The sequence below is a fragment of the Lactuca sativa genome, chromosome 5, assembly GCF_002870075.4.
Source record: "Lactuca sativa cultivar Salinas chromosome 5, Lsat_Salinas_v11, whole genome shotgun sequence".
In the NCBI taxonomy this organism is placed as follows: Eukaryota; Viridiplantae; Streptophyta; class Magnoliopsida; order Asterales; family Asteraceae; genus Lactuca; species Lactuca sativa.
This window is the reverse complement of record NC_056627.2, coordinates 131,865,551-131,884,778: the sequence shown is the minus strand read 5'-3', so window position 1 is coordinate 131,884,778 and position 19,228 is coordinate 131,865,551. Positions and strand designations below refer to the sequence as shown.

The window sequence follows — 19,228 nt, the reverse complement described above, 5'->3', positions numbered from 1 at the left end:
CCACATTAGGAGTAACCGTAGTGTTTTGTTCAAAGTTCGTAAATAAGTCATCTTGAATATTGTATTTCCTTATAAAATTATGGATCGCAACACAAGCAATGACCATGTCTTTTTGCACTGGAAAAGGATAAGGAGCCATTTGTTTTAAAATTGGAAATATCGCCTTCAATACACCATAAGCACGTTCAATGATATTTCTAAGTTGTGAATGAGCATGATTGAACCTTTCTTCCTTGATTAAAGCTCTGTTTCTTCGAAAATCGGCTAACCAATACCTAGTATTGCAGTAAGGAGCCATAAATCCATGGGTGGTTATGTATGCGACATCACAAAGGTAATATTTATATGTAGATGATTGACAAATTTATCATATAAATAATATAGATAATAAAACATATAGTAAAGTTACAAACCTGGTGGAGGCAATGGAAATCCGGAAGTTAGGTTAAATGCAACTTCTTTCAAAAATTTAGAATCATGTGCTATGCCCTCCCATCCAGCCCATACAAAGGTAAATATCATATCAAAATTACAAATTCCAATTACATTTTGATAACATTCACCTTTTCTTCTTCCCCTATAATGAGTTTGTTGATCAACGGGCACAACTGCATGTATAAGTGTTCCATCTAGTGCACCTATTGCTCCGGGAAATATGTGCATTAGCCATCTATGTCGTTCTGAGGTATTTCTTATTGGAGTAGACGAGGTTGGTATTATAATTTCTCGTGCAAAACACATCATTGCACGTAAGACCTCATGAAAACATTGATGAATCGTTTGTCTGAAGTGATGAAATCTTTCTTTAACAGCTCGAAAACATTCATTATGTCCTATAACATGTAAAAACATAGTCATCTTCTCTTCAACGCTTAACGTCCTACTATATTGCAACCAATTTCTTTGTGTAAAGTGATTGCATAATAGTACAAATGCATCTTTTGAAAGACGTATCATATCATAACATTGTACCATGAGAATATAAGGAAATATAAAAAGTCACCTTCTTTATCCATGTGTCCTTTTAGATGTCAAATACAAATTACATTTAAATCTATAACATAACAATCAATAACATAACAATCCATAACATAACAAACCGTAACATGTAAATACTAAAAGCATAACATTCCATAACATATAAATTCATATAACATAACTTCACCTAAGAAAACAATCCATAACATACTAATGTCAAACAATGAACCATAACATACTAAAGTCAAACAATGAACCATATATATTAATATCAAACAATGAGCCATAACATACTAATGTCAACCAACTAATCCAAACTTTCTTCCCGCGTTTGTTACCCACGACTCACAAGTTGACAAGTTAAGGCACAACCAAAATTTTTTATTACCGGCACTTTCAGCAAATAACATAAGAGCAGTGGTGTATTTTAGATCATATTCTCCCCACTCCAAGCTTGTCAACTTTGCCATACAAGCATCCATCTACTTGTCAAGATTATTTGCTTCCATGAATGCTTGTACAACCTTGATAATTTCTTTTCCAACTTCTTTCAACTCATAATCAAGTGTGGTTTCTTTAGGACAATTTATTTTGCCCCCCTTGTTTTTTGACCGCCCAGATGATTCCTCACTAGTAGGTTGAGGTACTATTGAGCTTGGGGTATCTGGATGAGGTGCTGGCTCTTCCATCTCTGTATCCTCAAAATCATGTGTACTGAAGGTTTCATTGGGATGAGGTAGTGTCGAAGATGGCCCCCAACTGTGAACACCAGTCAAGGTCGCCCCATCAAATAGTTGGGTACAAAGATCAGGGCAAGGGAGGGGTGCATTTCTCAGCTTATCTACATACTTGTTCAACTGTTTGAAAATTTAATAAATATTATTAAAGTAATAAAAAAAATAATCTAATTTAAAAAATATGTATATATATACCTTCGCTTGCGCTTCGCATTCTTCATTAGTCATGTTAAAAGAATTCGTTACGGGATTATAAAGATTTCCTGTTTTGTTTTTAAGTTTTAACTACACTGCATACGTTGCTTTTAAATAATCGTATCGGTTTTTCATTTGTGTTTTCTCGACAACAAAATTATGATCTGTTTTCAATTTCTCCGCAACCACAACCCATGAGCTTGCTTTTAGATAACTACCCTCCCGGCCATTACTTGTTAATTCTTGTATACATGCTTCCAAAAACGTTTTGTCCACCAATTCCGACTTCCAACTAACCCTAGTTCTTTTATCTGTCACGTCTATTGTAAAAAAGGAAAAAAATAGCTAAATCATCCACATAACACACATTTACAAATAAATCAAGCATAAATGTGATTTCATCACATTTTCAACAGCATATACAACATATATTTTGATTTCACACCTTAGTTCATACAGAGAAAATCAGATTTCATACACAAATATTCATTACTTCATATATATATATATATATATATATATATATATATATATATATATATATATATATATATATATATATATATATATATATATAAAATCAGATTTCATAAACAAAAACACATTATGAATTGATTTTATGCTAACCCTTTAAACTAATTAAATCCAATAATAATGAAAGAAGTAATTTCAAACTTTGATTTCACAATGAAATCAGAAATTTGACAACAAACATGAAGGGTTTTGTGATTTCAGAAAAAAAAAAGCAAAAAAAAAAAAACGCAGAAATGTTACCTGCAGTGGAGCTCGTCGCCGGAGAAGATGGCGCAGGAGGTGAACTCGCCGGTAGACGTTGTTGGCAATGGAGGCGATCAACAGGTGTTGGGGATCGGCTTTTGTCTAGGGTATTTGCGAAGGAGGCTGGAAGCAAGCAAGGGAAAATCGCGTAGCCTTCTTATTTTCCAGTCAGGAGGTTTTTTTGGACTGACCGAGTAAGTGGAATGGGATGACCGAATCAGCTATAATATGTAATTATCAGACATCCGGCTGTTGATCGAGTCAGCAGTCAGCACTGATCGGACCCGGTAAGTTCAAATCAAATAGGCCCTAACTCAAAGATTGTGGTTATAGGTAACTCATGTGTGTAGGTGGATATATTTCTCACAATTTGAGGAATATTAATCGATTTAACATTGTAACATACTTTAGGAAAAAATGCCCGTGCCTATTTTGAAATGGCTATATTGTCAAACCAGACAATTGGATTCCTACATGCACTTTGAAAGCTTTCCAAACACAAGTAAAATTCATGCACACTATATGCATTGCATGACTTCCAAAAGAGCTTTTCGACAATAATATCATTATGTCCGATAGAATCTCATATTTTCCGAGCTATGTATTTAGGACAATACCCATGATACGAATCTGGGTAGACTCTCCCAACGACAAAGTCTATTTTATCACATAGGTGGCTTATGAAACCAACCTCTGTATTTTCACCTAAACATTTTTTTAACTTCCTCATGAACCATGCCCAAGATTTCTCACACTCTAAGATTCACAAACCAACTGCTAAGAGTAGGGGCTCATGGTTTCCATCCAAAGCCACTGCAAAGTACATTGTTGTTAGATAATTGCCAAGTAGGGGTAAATAACCCACCTATATTAATGGTATCATGCACCTAAGGAAGGTACATATCTGCATAAAATTAAAACATACTTATATAAGTCACATGCAAAATATAAACGAGGTACATTACTTACAACTATTAATTAAATCAATAAAATAAAGATGACATACCACGCAACCTAAAGCCACAAAACAGAATTGAAAGTGGTTGGTATCTGTTTTCTTGATGGCTATGAAGGTATTAGGATTTTTTCTTTCAAGATTATGAAAGAATATTGGTAGGTCACAAAAGCTTCTTTCGTTGTAAGAAGTCATTTTCACATGCAATGAAAGTGTATTAGGATAATCACATGAATCCGATTATAAATATACAAAAGTTGGTATTGAAATTGAATTACTTCATAGTCAAACACATGATTTCATAGTCAAACCGTAAGAAAACTTTACTGATTGACAAGACAAGACATTGTACTTGTCTGATTGACAAGACAAGGCATTGTACTTGTCTGCACTTCATAGTTCAACTTGAAGGATTTATAGTCAAAACAGATGATTTCATAGTCAAACCGTAAGCAGACTTTACTGATTAACGAGACAAGGCATTGTACTTGTCTTCACTTCATAGTTCAACTTGAAGGATTCAAAGTCAAACCAGATGATTTCATAGTCAAACCATAAGCGGACTTTATTGACCGACAAGACAAGGCATTGTACTTATCTACACTTCATAGTTCAACTAGAAGGATTCATAATCAAACCAAATGATTTCATAGTCAAAAATTAAGAAGACTTTACTGATTGACAAGACAAGGCATTGTACTTGTTTGCACTTAGTAGTTCAACTTGAAGGATTAATAGTCAAACCAAATGATTTCATAGTCAAACCGTAAGCAGACTTTACTGATTGACAAAACAAGGCATTGGACTTGTCTGCAATAAAATTTCATGTATAAATGGGTAATCTCACTCCATGAAATTTATTTATGAAGTTATTCATATTCGATCAAATAAATCAGGAGAATGGCATACTGCAATTGTGTAGGTGAACATATCATTAGGATATCGGGTACACCTAAAAACCCAGGAAGATTATTTTATGCTTGCCCAAAAAAGGTATCACGATTTTTTGTTCCTTAATATTTACACTATCATATTTCTACGACAACTTATCTTCTTATCTATCTTTAAATTCAAAGGGACCAAAATGCGGGTTTATCTGTTGGGTTGATGAAGAGAATGGCCAATCTTCTATGGCAATAGCTAAGGTAACTAAGTCAAATAAAAACTTTCAATCTGAAAATAAGAAGTTGAAGATAGCCTTGGTTTGTAGTTAGGTGTTGTTCTTGGCAATTATTGTTTACAAGTTTTAAGCTTTTACATTTTTGGTTAAGTTTGAAGTTGTAACATCAATAAACATGTTGTAGTTGCTTTTATGTTTAATGTTTTGAAGTTCTAACGTCAATAAACATGGTTTGGTCGTTGTTATGTTTTCTGTTTTGAAGTTATTACTACATTATGTATAAACTTATTATTATCTAACGCTTAATTTATAAATTGAACATTCAATTACATATATATATGTAATACAACTACATAGGACCCACACACGATCCACAATAAATTTTTGCCATCTTTTGAAAAAACTCTAAAGCTACATTTTTGGGTCTATAAGTTCATGTATTTGTTGGCCTGATACTAGTTGTTCCATAAACATACAAACAAATACGACACAATCTCCCAACTCGCTACTTTGTTGGGGAACTTTTTTTTTTTCCAAAATGAATTTCATATTGAATGGTATCCTTGGGATGTTCCTCCTCTGCCAGTAATTAATTTTTTCTAAAAAAATTTGCCACCCGAACCTCAAATTTGCTAAATGTTCCATCTGACTCAAATTTTCCATAAGCACTGCTACCTAGAGTCCGAGACTGTCATATATATGGACTTCCATTGACTCCAGTGGTAGTTATCCAAACAACCAAAGATTTGGAAATGAAGGAATAGACATATAAACCTGTACAAAGTTAAAAAAAATATTTATTCATATTATGATACAAAACAATGATAATAATGAAAGTATTTTTAAAAAAACTAACAATGTACCGTATCCACATCCCACCAAGGAACCATAAAGTCGGGGTATGTAGCTATCCCAGACATAAATGTCCTCCAATCAAAACCATCTTTGAGAATATGGCAAACTAAAAAATTTGGAGGCATTATTGTATACAGATCAGTTTCAAACCGTCTCTCCATCAACAGTATAATCCAAATCGTCATATGCTGCGAAGGTTATGGTAATTTTGTGTGACAACCCCAAATCTAATTCCGTTAAAAATCCCATTTTCACTAACGGAAAGCGTCACTATACGTTATTTTACGTAATATTTGGAATCGTCAATATCCGAATATCTAAATTTAAGCATGGTTTGATATTATTATAAGTAATATGTCTCCTAGGTGTTAACCCCGTTTAACCTAATAGAGTGGTTTTACCTTCTCAACCACTTCACCGGGTAAAAAGTTTTAACCCAGTTAACTTTAAACATCGGGTAGCCGTGTATCGGGCACGATTCTCGAGACATATGCGATGGTGTTCCCAACATTTGAACACTCATTCACTACAGACCCACTCTCTCTCTACTTTCTCTCTCTAGACTCAAAAACGACCCCGATTCCGCTAATTTCCGACTTCCAAACGTAAGTACTCATCCCCTATCTTATTCTAGACATGCTTCATTGAATTTGTGGGCCAAAAACCATAGGAATCAAGATTCAAAGAGGAGTTTACGGCCTAAGAAGCTCCTTAGGCCGTAAACCCCCAAATCCAAGCCAAAGACCAAGTTTTTCCTTCTTGTATGCTAGTATACTAATTAAGGCTTATAACTAGAAGAGTTTGGACCTTAAAACACAAGAGAATGATGCTTAAAAAGGAGTTTACGGCCCAAGCATGTGCTTAGGCCGTAAACACCTCAAACACCCCACAAATCCATGTTTTAAGCCCCAAAAGCACTTCTAGGATGTTTGGAAAATTAGACTTGACAACAAGGAAGGCTTGAAAGCATTAAACAACATCATTTGAACACAAAAAGAGGAGTTTACGGCCAAGGCTAAGCTTGGGCCGTAAACACCCAAGAAATTGTGTCAAACAAGTCCCTAAACTACCCTAATGCATGAAAGGAATTAATCTAAGGCCTATGGAAGTGTGTTGTACCATTAAACACTTCATTTTGACACCAAATGAAGAGTTTACGGCCAAGGATGTTCTTGGGCCGTAAACTCCCCATAAATATGTGCCAAATTGCTCCAAACTCACTATAGGACCTTCTAGGATTTTTCTAAGCCATTTGGGACCATGTTGTACAAGTAAAACCATCACCTTAAAGGACTTATAGGAGTTTACGGCCCAAGAACAATTCCTGGCCGTAAACTCCCCTAAAATATCACAAATTTAGATGTTTAATCCTTCCCTCTTGGTCCAAAACACACACCACTAAATCAAGGAAGTGAGATGAGGCCTTAAACACACATTTTGGAGTGTCACAAGAGTTTACGGCCAAGCCTAGGGGGCTTACGGCCGTAAACTCCCAATGAATGGCTTTTAGGCCATAAACTCTAGTACCCTCCCGTAAATCATCCATGGACTTGTACCACTCCCGGGAACCCTTTCTAGGCCTTAAAACCCCGAAAACGACACTAGAATGTCCAAATACTATAATGAGAAGCATAAGATGATTAACTTCTTGCAAAATACATATTTCATATGCCATTAGGATCCTAAAAGGTGCTCAATTGGTTATTTGGTACCAAACGCTTAATCGACACTATTACCCGATTTACCCGATTCACCCGATTTCTGCGATTTCAGGTGAGTTCATACCCCTTTAATGAACCTTTCAAGTGTTTTACATGTTTTAGGGGGGAGATACAAGTTGCTTATAAATGTTTATGCAAAGTTTTACAGAACGATTTCCGAGTTACAAGGGTTAATCGCATGTGATTCACTACTCTTAGTTCAAATCACATGTGATTTGCCCCTATGCCTTAAAAACGGGTTTTACCCTTTTCAAACTATTTTTAAACAGTGAATCAGAATTCAAATGTTCTTTTGGAAAAATACTTTTATTAAATCAATTTGCTTATAAAATGTAACCACTCTGATATATTTATATAAATAAGATTTGGAGGACTTAGGACCGATATCTCGCCTTATTTCCTATTCTTGTTTGATTGTGGGCTTAGGGTAGTAGTTATCCGTCCGACTGTCGTTGATTTCTTACTTATATAAAATCTGTATATCAGCATGGGATACGAATATTTCTGCTCCCACTAAATGCTAAAGTCACTAACGTGCTAAGAAACACCCCCACTAAGATAACCATAATAGGTATGGTTAGGGTCGCTACCGCTACTACTCGCTAAAGTTATTACTATCTACACTATAATACTCACTAATACTAGACGATACACTAGTAAGAGAATACACTATGATCAATACTAAAAGATTACTACACTATGACCATAGAGAAAACATTAAACAAACAATAATACACTAACCCGCTACGAGATACTCTATTCGCTATTCACTACGCCCAGAGTGTTCCAGCAGGAGACGACTCTACATGTATAGATCTATACGGGGGCAGACGCTATTACATCCCGACTGTTAACTCAGTCCGCGCCGTACAGGCCCAGGGATGCCACTACTTCACTACACTGTGCATGACCGGGAAGGTCATGGGATTCTCTATTATTATCACTATTGGTAAATTACAAGGAATACCCTACAACTACACTAAAACACTACACTAAATGTTAAACCACATCCCGAAGTAAGCAAGTATCTATCACTAAAGGAAGCTCGTACCTCTATCATGGATCACGGGCTTAACTTATCTTGACATATTTGTTATTTGAAGATTGGCCAAAGAATCTTTGCAATAAATTGTTTTCAAAGAGATAAAGAATGTACACTTTTCACAGATTGTCACTTACAATGTATTTCCTGGAAAATATGAGATTTTCTGAATTTCTACTACTTATGAACATAAAGGATACATTTTTAATACTAATGCTTTGTATACAAAAACTCACACTAAACTCTTATGAACTCACCAGCTTTATGCTGATAATTGTTTTCAAAATAACTTGTATCTTCAGGTCAAAGATAGACAGGTACAGACGCAGCATTTTTGGAGAAGGTGGAGCACACAAGGCTCATCTCTTATTTTCGAATTACTTTTGAGTGATTGTTAAACATTACAAAACACGCATGTAATTAAATTCACTATGTAATACTATGGTTGTTTGATTCTTGTTTCTACTATTATACAATTGTGATGATACTGTTCACTACGTCATCCACCCCGAAACGTATTCCACCGTTATCGGTTTTGGGGTGTGACATATTGGTATCAGAGCATTGTTTATAGTGAATCAAGTATATCAACCTATAACAGATATACGAACTATAAACACTTCGGGACTAAAACACTCTGACCAAAAATATATACTGTTAAGTATCTAAAAGATCTAACTAAGTATATATATACACACATCACTATGAAACACAGGAATCAGTATCATCCTAGAACAAAACAAAAGTATTAAGATTGTTGGGCAGCACAATTGGGTTTAGAGACATATAGTCACATTCAGGGTGATGTAGCCTGATCAACTACGTTTTCCTGAGGGTGACTAGCATGTGCCTAAGTTCGGTTGTGATGTTGCAACAAGTCTAAAACTTACCAAAAATACCACAATACCGCTAACATAAGAATACTATAGGGGTATTCTGTATCTCTAGACAATGCTAACCTTTTCAAATTATATCATAATTATAATTTATAATAACCTTTTCAGCTTCATTATCATCAAAAACATTCTCATCGAATTTATTTCTAGTCCGAGCCCCATCATCTAAAATCTACATTATTACCTTTAAATTATTAAAAAAAATATACATATTATTAAAAAACTATATTATCAATGTAGGGTGTCACTAACCTTTTCATCAAAAGAAAATTTTGTTTGAAATTTTTTCGGTTCATCAAAATTTATGTTGTTCCATATACTTTCGTCATCCACTTCTTCCATAATCACCTCAGTGCGTTCTCGGTTCATATACACCTGTTGTTCGAGTGTAAATAACTGTTTCACAAACTCTTCTAATCTTGGTTTCCCACTTCGTCCACCTCTACCGTGGGAGAGACCACTAGAAGATACGCTACACGAAGATTTGTCTTGCCTCCTAAAATGGTTCTGCACTGGGGATGAAACTAAATGCGGTTCATCATATACATACTCTTGACATGAATATAATAAGAAGATATTCTCTCATCATCACTCAGTGTCATGTTATGTCTTGGTCTTCGTCCCTCCAAAAACAAATTAACATATTTATAATGTAGGTAAAAGTCCAAACATAAAATTTAAATAAATAAAATAAAATATAAAAACCTTTGTCATATCAAAAATTTTATTCACATCAACCCATTTCAATTTTTTGGTTGCACTCCATCGATTCATCCGAGGTGAATGTTTGTTTTTTCGTAACGTAAAACCACCACCTCGAACAGATGGAAGCACTCATAGAGCCATATCTATAATTTTACTAATTATATTAATAACAATTATAACAACTAAAATACTTGTTATATCTTAAAAGTAATTATATATTTGTATACCTTAAATGACGCCGTAAATACTGACACAGGGTATTTGAAAGGTTGACAAGGCTTAGGTAGTGATAAATATTTATTGAACTTGTTCCATGTATCCTCAAGGTAATCATATGTGAACTCCCACAAATAGCTATCCCAAGCAAAACTATAATAAAAAACTTTTAATTATAATAAACATTATAAAAAATATAAAACTTTCAAAGTCGACAAATAATACATGCTCCACCCATCCAAGTTCTCAGAAAAAAAAACCCAGTCTTGTGGCACACGATCATTTGCTTCTTTTCCCAAATAACATTCACACAAAACGTATATGAGACATGCTCTAACTGCATCATCGTCAATAGCTGCTAAGAATGGCTGATAACTTTTCAAATCACAGATTTTCTCCGAACTATTTGTGTGGTTTGGAAAGAGACGTTCCGCAATAAACATCTTTTTTTACTACTAATTTTTTTTTTGACACTTTTTTTCCAATCAATTTTGGATAAACTCCAAAATTAAACCCGATTATAAAAAAAAACTCTTCCGGACCATAAACCAGTTTAGTATCCCCCAATTTAAAATACAACCTCTTTATGCTATCTGGGGATACTATTGCATCCGGCCGTAACTGATAAAGAAACATTTTATGAAACAACAACCAGTCCCCTTGTAATTGAGGCACGTCCAACAAGTAACCAAACATAATGTTTCTAAAACTTTCCTATCGCACACCATGCAATATTTCAAATACTTGTAATATGTTACATCCCGATCCTTTTAGGTTAACAATAACTTTAACATTTAAATTTCTATAATCATGCTGAAATACAACAACATGTTAGAAAACATATTATTATAACAAAAACTCAACAGTTTATAAACTATTATATTCAAAGAATTCTTATAACTAGGATAAGTAAACCAATTATATATAAAAGAAATTTCTATTTATAAGCATTTTTATAACATCACCAATTAAATAAACATTTTTTTGATAAACTATACGTACAACATCAAAATGCAAAGGTACAACATCATAAGCAGCAATAATCATTATTGTATAAAAAAATCATATTATTAAACATATTAGCAAAAAATATCAATCATACATCTACTTATCAAATACCATCAAAACCTCAAGGCTACCAATAAAATATACTAACTATCAAATATAACACATAGATCTAAGAAAAACGAATAATAAAACACAATTAAGTTTCATTTTTTTCAAAGTTTTTAGGAATAAATCGCAAATAAACAAGGCCTAAAGTTGATAAATGATGATTAAAACACAAAATGATTAAGAGCTTACCATATTTGTAACATCCCAAAATTCAAGGCCAAAAATTTCATTTTTAATATAATAATTACAAAATCATTTGTCTGAAAACAATCATAGTATCAATCATGTCAAAAGCTAATGTATCAATAAACAAAACATGTCATGATAAAACATCATCAGAGTATAAATCCCAAAGATCTCTGTTGTGGAAAATGTAGTGTGATGCACTGCGATCATGACGGCTCCTTTCCCTTAGAAGAGGAAGTACCTGAAACCAAAACTGAAAATTGTAAGCATAAAGCTTAGTGACTTCCCCCATCATACCGCATACCATATATAACATATTATTGGGCATATCTAGGTGCCCGACCTACCATGTCAGGCATATCTGGGTGCTAGACCTACCCTGTCAAGCATATCTGGGTGCTCGACCTACCCTACCAGACATATCTGAATGCCCGACCTACCCTCCAATTTATTTCAACCGGCTACGGGGACTATTTCACCCCTACAACTACCACATAATACATAGCATAAACATACTGTTAGACATATCTAGGTGCCCGACCTACCCTTCGATTTATCGCAACTGGCTACGGGGTCTAACCTACCCCTCCTACCACTATTACATAATATCATAGCATACTAGCACATAAAGCATAACATATAGTGACATACCAGACAATTATCACAAAGACAATCATCTCAACTATAATCAACTACTAGTGGGCTGACATTGGTGCCTTCGACCCACTTCTACTGGAAGGTAACTCACATCAATATCGTGAAGTAACTAAACTGTCCTCGGCTCCGAAATCAACTCCACTCAAACTCCTACACATAATAGATCTCCTTTATTTACCCTTTCATACTTATAACCCCTTAAGGGACAACTTGGTCAAAATCAAAGTCAAAGTCAACACCCTGGTCAAAGTCAGCATTCTGGTCAAAGTCAACATTTTGGGTTGACTCAGCTCGCCGAGTTGGTCTATTAACTCATCGAGTTCCATGAATCATAAATCCTGAAATCGCGATCTAACTCGTCGAGTTCCTCCTATTCATAGAATCGGGACTTCTCCAGTCAACTCGTCGAGTCGTCTTTGAACTCGTCGAGTTTTACCTTTTACAGACTCGGGACACTTCGACCCAACTCATCGAGTTCCTCTATGAACTCGACGAGTTCTTCAGTATGTTGAGCCATCTTAATAGATTATGCTCTTATCCCTCAGATCTATACTTCCATACTTCATCCACATACTGAAAATGTCCTTTTAAGGGTAAAGTTTCTAGCTTTACCCGTTAATAGCCTTCCTTAATGGGTCTAGCTCAAATCCTAACTCTTTAGGACCTAGATCTTGGTCTACAAGCCATCAATGCTCCAAGCTAATGCATACAAACTTAGATCTGGACCCTAGACACTACATAAATACGTAAAGCTTCCACCTTTCTCTCAATGTATGGCCTTTTTGGAGCTTAAAAGGCCAAAATAACATCCTATAGCTTGCATGGGGCTTCAATGGCCATAAAGTTTGCACCTTTATGCCATGAAAGCCCTCCATGGTTCCAGATCTGATGATATACTTACTTGGGACGTCCATTTCCCAAAGGTCATGCTTCTTGGACCAAAAATCCCATAAAATGATAATAAGGAGACCTAAGAATTTACGAAGCAAGTTTAAGACTTGCTTACGAGAAAATGATGAGAATGAAATGGTGACTTTGGATCTACTAGCTTCTTTTTGAATCCCCAAGCTTCTCCTTCCTTCACAAGCTTCAAACACACAAGATTCACTCAAAAATATCTCACAAGCTCATACAAGCATTAGGGTTTCATGGCTAGGTTTTGGGACGATGGAGGCTGTAAATGAGGCCAGCCTTTGGAGGTTAAGGTGTTTAAATAGGGTGCTAAACCCTGAAAATTAGGGTTTTGACTCTGGCAGCCCTACTCGTCGAGTTGAGGCTCTCAACTCGTCGAGTAGACTTTCCAACCCGCATCCAAATCCGTTCCTACTCGACGAGTTTGGGGCCTCCAACTCGTCAAGTTTCTATATAAAAATGAACAAATTTTTGAATATAATACATACCAGGATTCGAACGTTACAATATTATCGGGATTGTTCATGAAATCGTCCATAATGCTTCACAGAGAGAGTTTTCCAACAAAAAAGTATGAAAAATGAAACAAAATTTTTTTACGTTTTTATACTAGCCTTCCTCGAAAATTGCAGATGACTTCACAAAATCGCAAATGGCTTGATAAAATCGTTAATCCATCTGCGATTTTTGTGGCTAAAAATGTAATTTGGTTTTTTTTTTTTTTTTTTTTTTTTTTTTTTTTTTGGCTATTTTCCACAAAATGGATTAGGCTAAATTTATAATTTTCTCTTAAAACACTTCTAACTTTTAATCTGTTCATACTTATCTTTATACTCATAAAATAAAATAATGACATGTGGATACATTAGTTTTTTCTCTTGATTTTGATATTTGGTTTAACCTAATAAATAGAAAGATGGATAGAAACAAAATATAAGAAAAATATTTGAACTCACACGATAAGAATTTTGTAATCAATTCAGCTTTGACCATTTCTCTAACAAATTATAATATGTATGAAAAAGTGCAATTATCAAAGTAAAATACTATACGTAAATCACATTCTAATAAGAATATGAATTCAAATTGGATTCGAACTCACAAACCAATTACTGTATTATATATGCGATAGTTATTTATCTAATCCACACATTTACATACCTACGTACATACTAACGCATGCACACACACAAACATATCGTATTAATATTTTTCTATTTATCTAATTTCATTTCGGAATAAGATGTTAAGCTTTTGATAATTAGATGTTCATTCATGTTAATATTATTAATACGAAAAATAATATTTCGAACAACAGCATTATTAAAACGTCCCTAGCGAGAAGCTAAAGGGATCCACTAGTACACAGCATAAGGTGGTTACCCTTAAAATTTTACAATACCAACCGAATTAACTAACTAAAGTTTGCTACATTATCGGTGGCGGAACTAGAAAGAAAATAATTTAGCGGTAACATATTTTATTTATTTATTTATTTATTTTTCTCTTTACGGAAGACCTAAAGATGGACCTTTCAAAAACAATCGGAAAAAAACACCAATTTTGAATGTTGGATCGCTATCTAAAGATTAAGACTTGCCAAATTAAGGTAAATATAAATGACATTAATTATAATCCTAGTTAATTATATTTTGGACTAAAGATTAAAGTTTTGATTTTTGGTAGGTTGTGCGTGAAATAGGAAGACAGTGGAACTCATATTTTTAGCATCTAAGTTCAAAGATAAAACCTGTTGTGTAGAATGAAATAGATGTTTGTTCCATTGGTCTATATGGCTGTAACACCGTAAATTTCAAAACAATTTTTCGCATTTTATAAAAACATAATTCATTTAATATTCATAAAAACATTAATGTTTGAAACTCAATCCATGCCATATAAAAATCCCAAGATCTCATAACATAAAAATCCCGTGTGTGTACTGATCAAGCCGACGCCTTCCCACGGTCATCACTAGTACCTGAAACAAATAACGTCAAACACTGTAAGCATAAAGCTTAGTGAGTTCCCCAAAATACCACACATAACACATATTAGCCACTCGAGGCTATAACTCTGTGGGTCCTTGGACCCTACTCTGTGAACCCTCTGGTTCTATCTCTGTGAACCTTCCGGTTCCAACTTTATAAACATGCACATCATAAATCACATAGAAATAATGCAGTACAACACATAACATACATATAGCATACACATACTTTGTCACATAACTCTGATTACCTACTCAAGGTAAAGTATAGTGAGAAGACTCACCTCGCGTATCTCGGCAACTCGCAAAACCCCGGAAATCACTCGCGCTCGATCCCTCGAGCTATAATCCTCCTATAACACAATATATCTCTAATTAACACTTTCACAACTAAGGTTGACTAACCCTATCAAGTTAACACTGGTCAACTCTGGTCAATGGTCAACAGTCAACTTTGACCGGACTCGACGAGTGCAATAGAGCGACTCGACGAGTCTATACGTGTTCACTGACTCCCTCGGATCCTCTCTTGACACGTCGAGTACTTCCCTAACTCGACGAGTTCCACCTGGCATGAATCGCGGGGCCACCACGACTCAAATCGCCGAGTCTCAAGAACAACTCGGTGAGTTCCGGCTTGACTCAGCCCCCTATTGACTCTCCTGACTCACTGGGTCATTCCCCAACCCGGCGAGTCTACTCGCTGAACGATTTACGTGAAACCCCAACCCTACTCGTCGAGTCTCAAGAACAACTCGGCGAGTTCATGCCATGCACAAACTCTATTGACCTTCTGAGGTCAGATCTATTTCCCCAAACCATAGATTTGGCCTTCCCAAGCATGAATGTCATGTAAAGTTCGAAACTTGATGCTTGTATAACCCCCACAAGGCATCAAAAGGAGATTTGGTCCAAAAAATAACAACCTAGGTCCAATAACTCCATAATAACCCAAAAAGCTCCAAGGGTTAGGGTCTCTGGACCTCTTTGAGTCCAGATCCAAGGCACAAACTCGAAGAGGGACCATTTGCTTCACATAATCACTCTCCAAAGGGGGTTAGAAAACCCTAACTCTAAAGATCAACCCTAAAACTGAAGGAGGTTCGAACTATTACCTCAAAATGAAGCCTCTGGACTCTGGATCTGCTGGAATCTCATCTCCTCCTTGCTCTTGCCACCTTCTTCTTGCTAAACAAGGAATACAAAGGCCCAAAAGTGACTTCCTCTCTCCCAAAACGATTTAGCTCTCTTAGGGTTCTCTCAAGGGACTGGTAGCCGCAATGGGAGGCTATAAGTGCCCTTAAATAGGCTCCAAACCCGGGGAATTAGGGTTTCATTAAACAGCGTGCACTCGCCGAGTCCACTTTTGGACTCGCCGAGTCCAGACGCGAACCCATGCCCATAGCCGCGATCATACTCGGCAAGTTTGAGCTCCAACTCGCCGAGTCTCCTCACAAATCACCAAAATTATAAGAATGAATAATACCTGGGAATCCGGGCTGTTACAATGGCACCCCTTTCTTGAGAATCATGAGAATCGTGATGGTTGGAATAGAATTTAATGGTGTAGCTGCTGGATATGTAAGTGTTCACAAATCACACCCTTTAAATTGCTTTATTAAAAAAGTCTTTTATTTTTTTTAATTAACAATCTACTTTCATTTTTTCTTATTACAACACTTTTCTTTAAAAAATATACCAAATTATAACAGTGACATGTAACATAAATTTATAACTTAATATTACTTGGGTGAAATCCAAGAAACAGCAACGTACTTATATTGATTTGTTGATTATAACATCGAAGGGAACTTTTGTTTTTCTTTATAGAATCCTTTTCGGAAGCAACTATGGGTGAGAAACATCTCAAGGAAAGAAATAGGATTCGGTCCATTGAAGCGTAATTGATTGTCTTCCATTGAAATGTTCAAGGGAAACAAACGTGGAAGATCAATCTAAGTGATCGATAAGCTTAATCTCCTTGTGCATGACATTCAAGTCACTAAAACAGGCATGTTAAGGCTCATAAGCTCATTTCATGCCTAACTTTATGCATACAAGTGCATGTAAAAAACAATTTACTGAAAATATAAACTTTGATGATGAAGAGAAATTTAGAGAAAAGTCATAAAGATAAAGGGGGCAACTGTGCAGAAAATGACAAAATTAAAATAGACCCATTGGCTTAATTATTTTACCTCATCAAATTGTCAATTCATGGCTGGTGGGATGGAATAGGAAGCACTTCTAAAGTCTAAACATATCAAATTTAGGGCTTTCATTACCCAAATTAATTAAAATCAGAAAACCTAAAAAGAATCTACAAGTAGAAATGTCGTAAGCCAAAAACATTGAAACAAGTAACCAATGTAAACAAGAAGCAGTCAGATAATCAAGAAACAATAGGCGACAAGAGGGCTCGAGATAAACAAAACATGCCATTTCAGAAAGAAACTTTTTCGACCTTTAACCTAAACATATACCACACATATCAGTCTAAATCGCCCATTTTTTTTTCCTCTAATCTTCCCTTTGCGACTCATTTGAACTTCAATTATCCATTATTTTCAAACACAGAAAGCATCAGTCGTCATAATCAAAGCCTCATGGTGGTGCCGCTACTGGGGACAGAACTTCAAATGATAGCAGAACCTAAATGACGATTTAATCTTTCTTTCGGGAACAGTGAGGCTAGTGGCGGTGGTGGTGTATTGGGATTTGAGAAGGGATTGAAAGCGATGGAGAAAACGTGGCAAATGAAAGAAGAACGCTGATCGAGAGAAGGAATTTACCACGAAGCAGCAGACGGTGAAGGACGTTTCATTGGTGTTTCATTCAAAACAGGAGGGTGGCGAATTGGCGATACCGACGCTTCATTCAAAGTAGGAGGTGGCAGAAGTTCCCTGTCTGAAACAGGTGGCAGATATCTAGGCTTCAAGCTGTGACTCGGTGGCAATGAAGCAGATGGGGAAGCGCCGTCATCTTGTCGTCTTCTGTCTCAACCTAAAATAAGGATGACGGGGGAGAAAGAAAGAAGGCAACTTCAGAAAAGCAGATCTCGGCTGAGAAGTAGTGACTCCGCAGTCATTTACGCATGAGGTGGAGATATAGGTAGCAGGAGACAAAGGCATGAGGTAAACATAGGGGGATTTTTGGGTTAATCGGGTTTCGTTTGAGGGTTACGGGTCAGTCAAGGAGTTATGAGTTTGCATGGTTAACGACACTGTTGTAAAAATCCCGAATAGGTCCCGCTTAATCTCCGATTAATCCCTAGGCGCTACTCGACCGATTAGAGGGCGCCTAGCGATTAATCTCTGCATACATAATGAGTGAAACATTATAAAACGATGAAATTTTAACATTTTGAAAAAGTTTTGTCAAATGGAAACTATTTGAGGCATGATTAGTGTTGTATTAATCATATTAACTTATTTTGTTATCATATTAGTGGTATTTAAGAACTTTGATATGATATTAGTCATATTTAATTTTTTAAAATTCAACAAATTAGCAATTAATGGTACCCGGTTAATCCCCCGATTAAGCTCCGCCTAGCCGATTAATCCCTTGACCTTAGTCCACTGAGTAGCTAACGTCGAGCGTTTTTTGCAACCTTGGTTAACAGTAGTTTTTGATTTGTTTATGTTGACTAGGTTTTAGTGGATAATAAAGTATGACTTGGTGTCATGTAATTAGGTAAACGTAGGTTAGCTTTTACTGGGAAGTCTATCCATTAGTTTAGGAAGTTAGTTTTGTTTTATTCTATTTATTTTGAAGCTTTCATATATATATATATATATATATATATATATATATATATATATATATATATATATATATATATATATATATATATATATATATATATATATATATAGTTTGTACTTTTCATTGTTTTGAATATACAACAGAGAGAAAAAGTACCAAAACTAAGTGTGTCTATCTTCATTATTTCTTTTCTATCTGGGTGTATTTTGAGCCATACGTATCTAATTTCTAACAGTTGGTATCAGAGCAGTTTAAGAAGTGGGCCGGTTTGAGAGTCGACTTTCGAAGGAGGGAGTAGCCTTTGGCTGCAGGAGCAGCAACAGCAGCGGGTCGACAACTGGTTTGGATTGCGAAATCAGAAACATGGTTTGTTTGGCAGTGATTTTTCCTTGTGGGGAGCAG

At 35.5% G+C, this 19,228-nt stretch overlaps 1 protein-coding gene and 1 long non-coding RNA gene across 2 annotated transcripts; both read right to left on the bottom strand.

The window, feature by feature from the left end:
• Nucleotides 1-405: 405 nt before the first annotated feature.
• Nucleotides 406-1,460, bottom strand: LOC128134214 (uncharacterized). Its single transcript, XM_052771691.1, has 2 exons — nucleotides 1,367-1,460; nucleotides 406-833 (listed from the first exon to the last, which is right to left on the bottom strand). The coding sequence occupies exons 1-2, from the start codon at nucleotides 1,458-1,460 to the stop codon at nucleotides 406-408; spliced, it is 522 nt and encodes a 173-aa protein (XP_052627651.1).
• Nucleotides 1,461-11,524: 10,064 nt separating this feature from the next.
• On the bottom strand, nucleotides 11,525-17,460 carry LOC128126431 (uncharacterized). Its single transcript, XR_008224353.1, has 3 exons — nucleotides 16,545-17,460; nucleotides 16,174-16,246; nucleotides 11,525-11,740 (listed from the first exon to the last, which is right to left on the bottom strand). It is a non-coding gene; the product is annotated as an uncharacterized LOC128126431 (long non-coding RNA).
• Nucleotides 17,461-19,228: the final 1,768 nt, after the last annotated feature.

Excerpts from the sequence above, each read along its gene's own strand:
- LOC128134214 (XM_052771691.1), bottom strand. The coding sequence starts at position 1,460 with ATGGATGCTTGTATGGCAAAGTTGACAAGCTTGGAGTGGGGAGAATAT. Across the intron at positions 834-1,366 it reads GTTATTTGCTGAAAGTGCCG|GACATAATGAATGTTTTCGA; the intron begins GTAATAAAAAAT and ends TACATGTTATAG.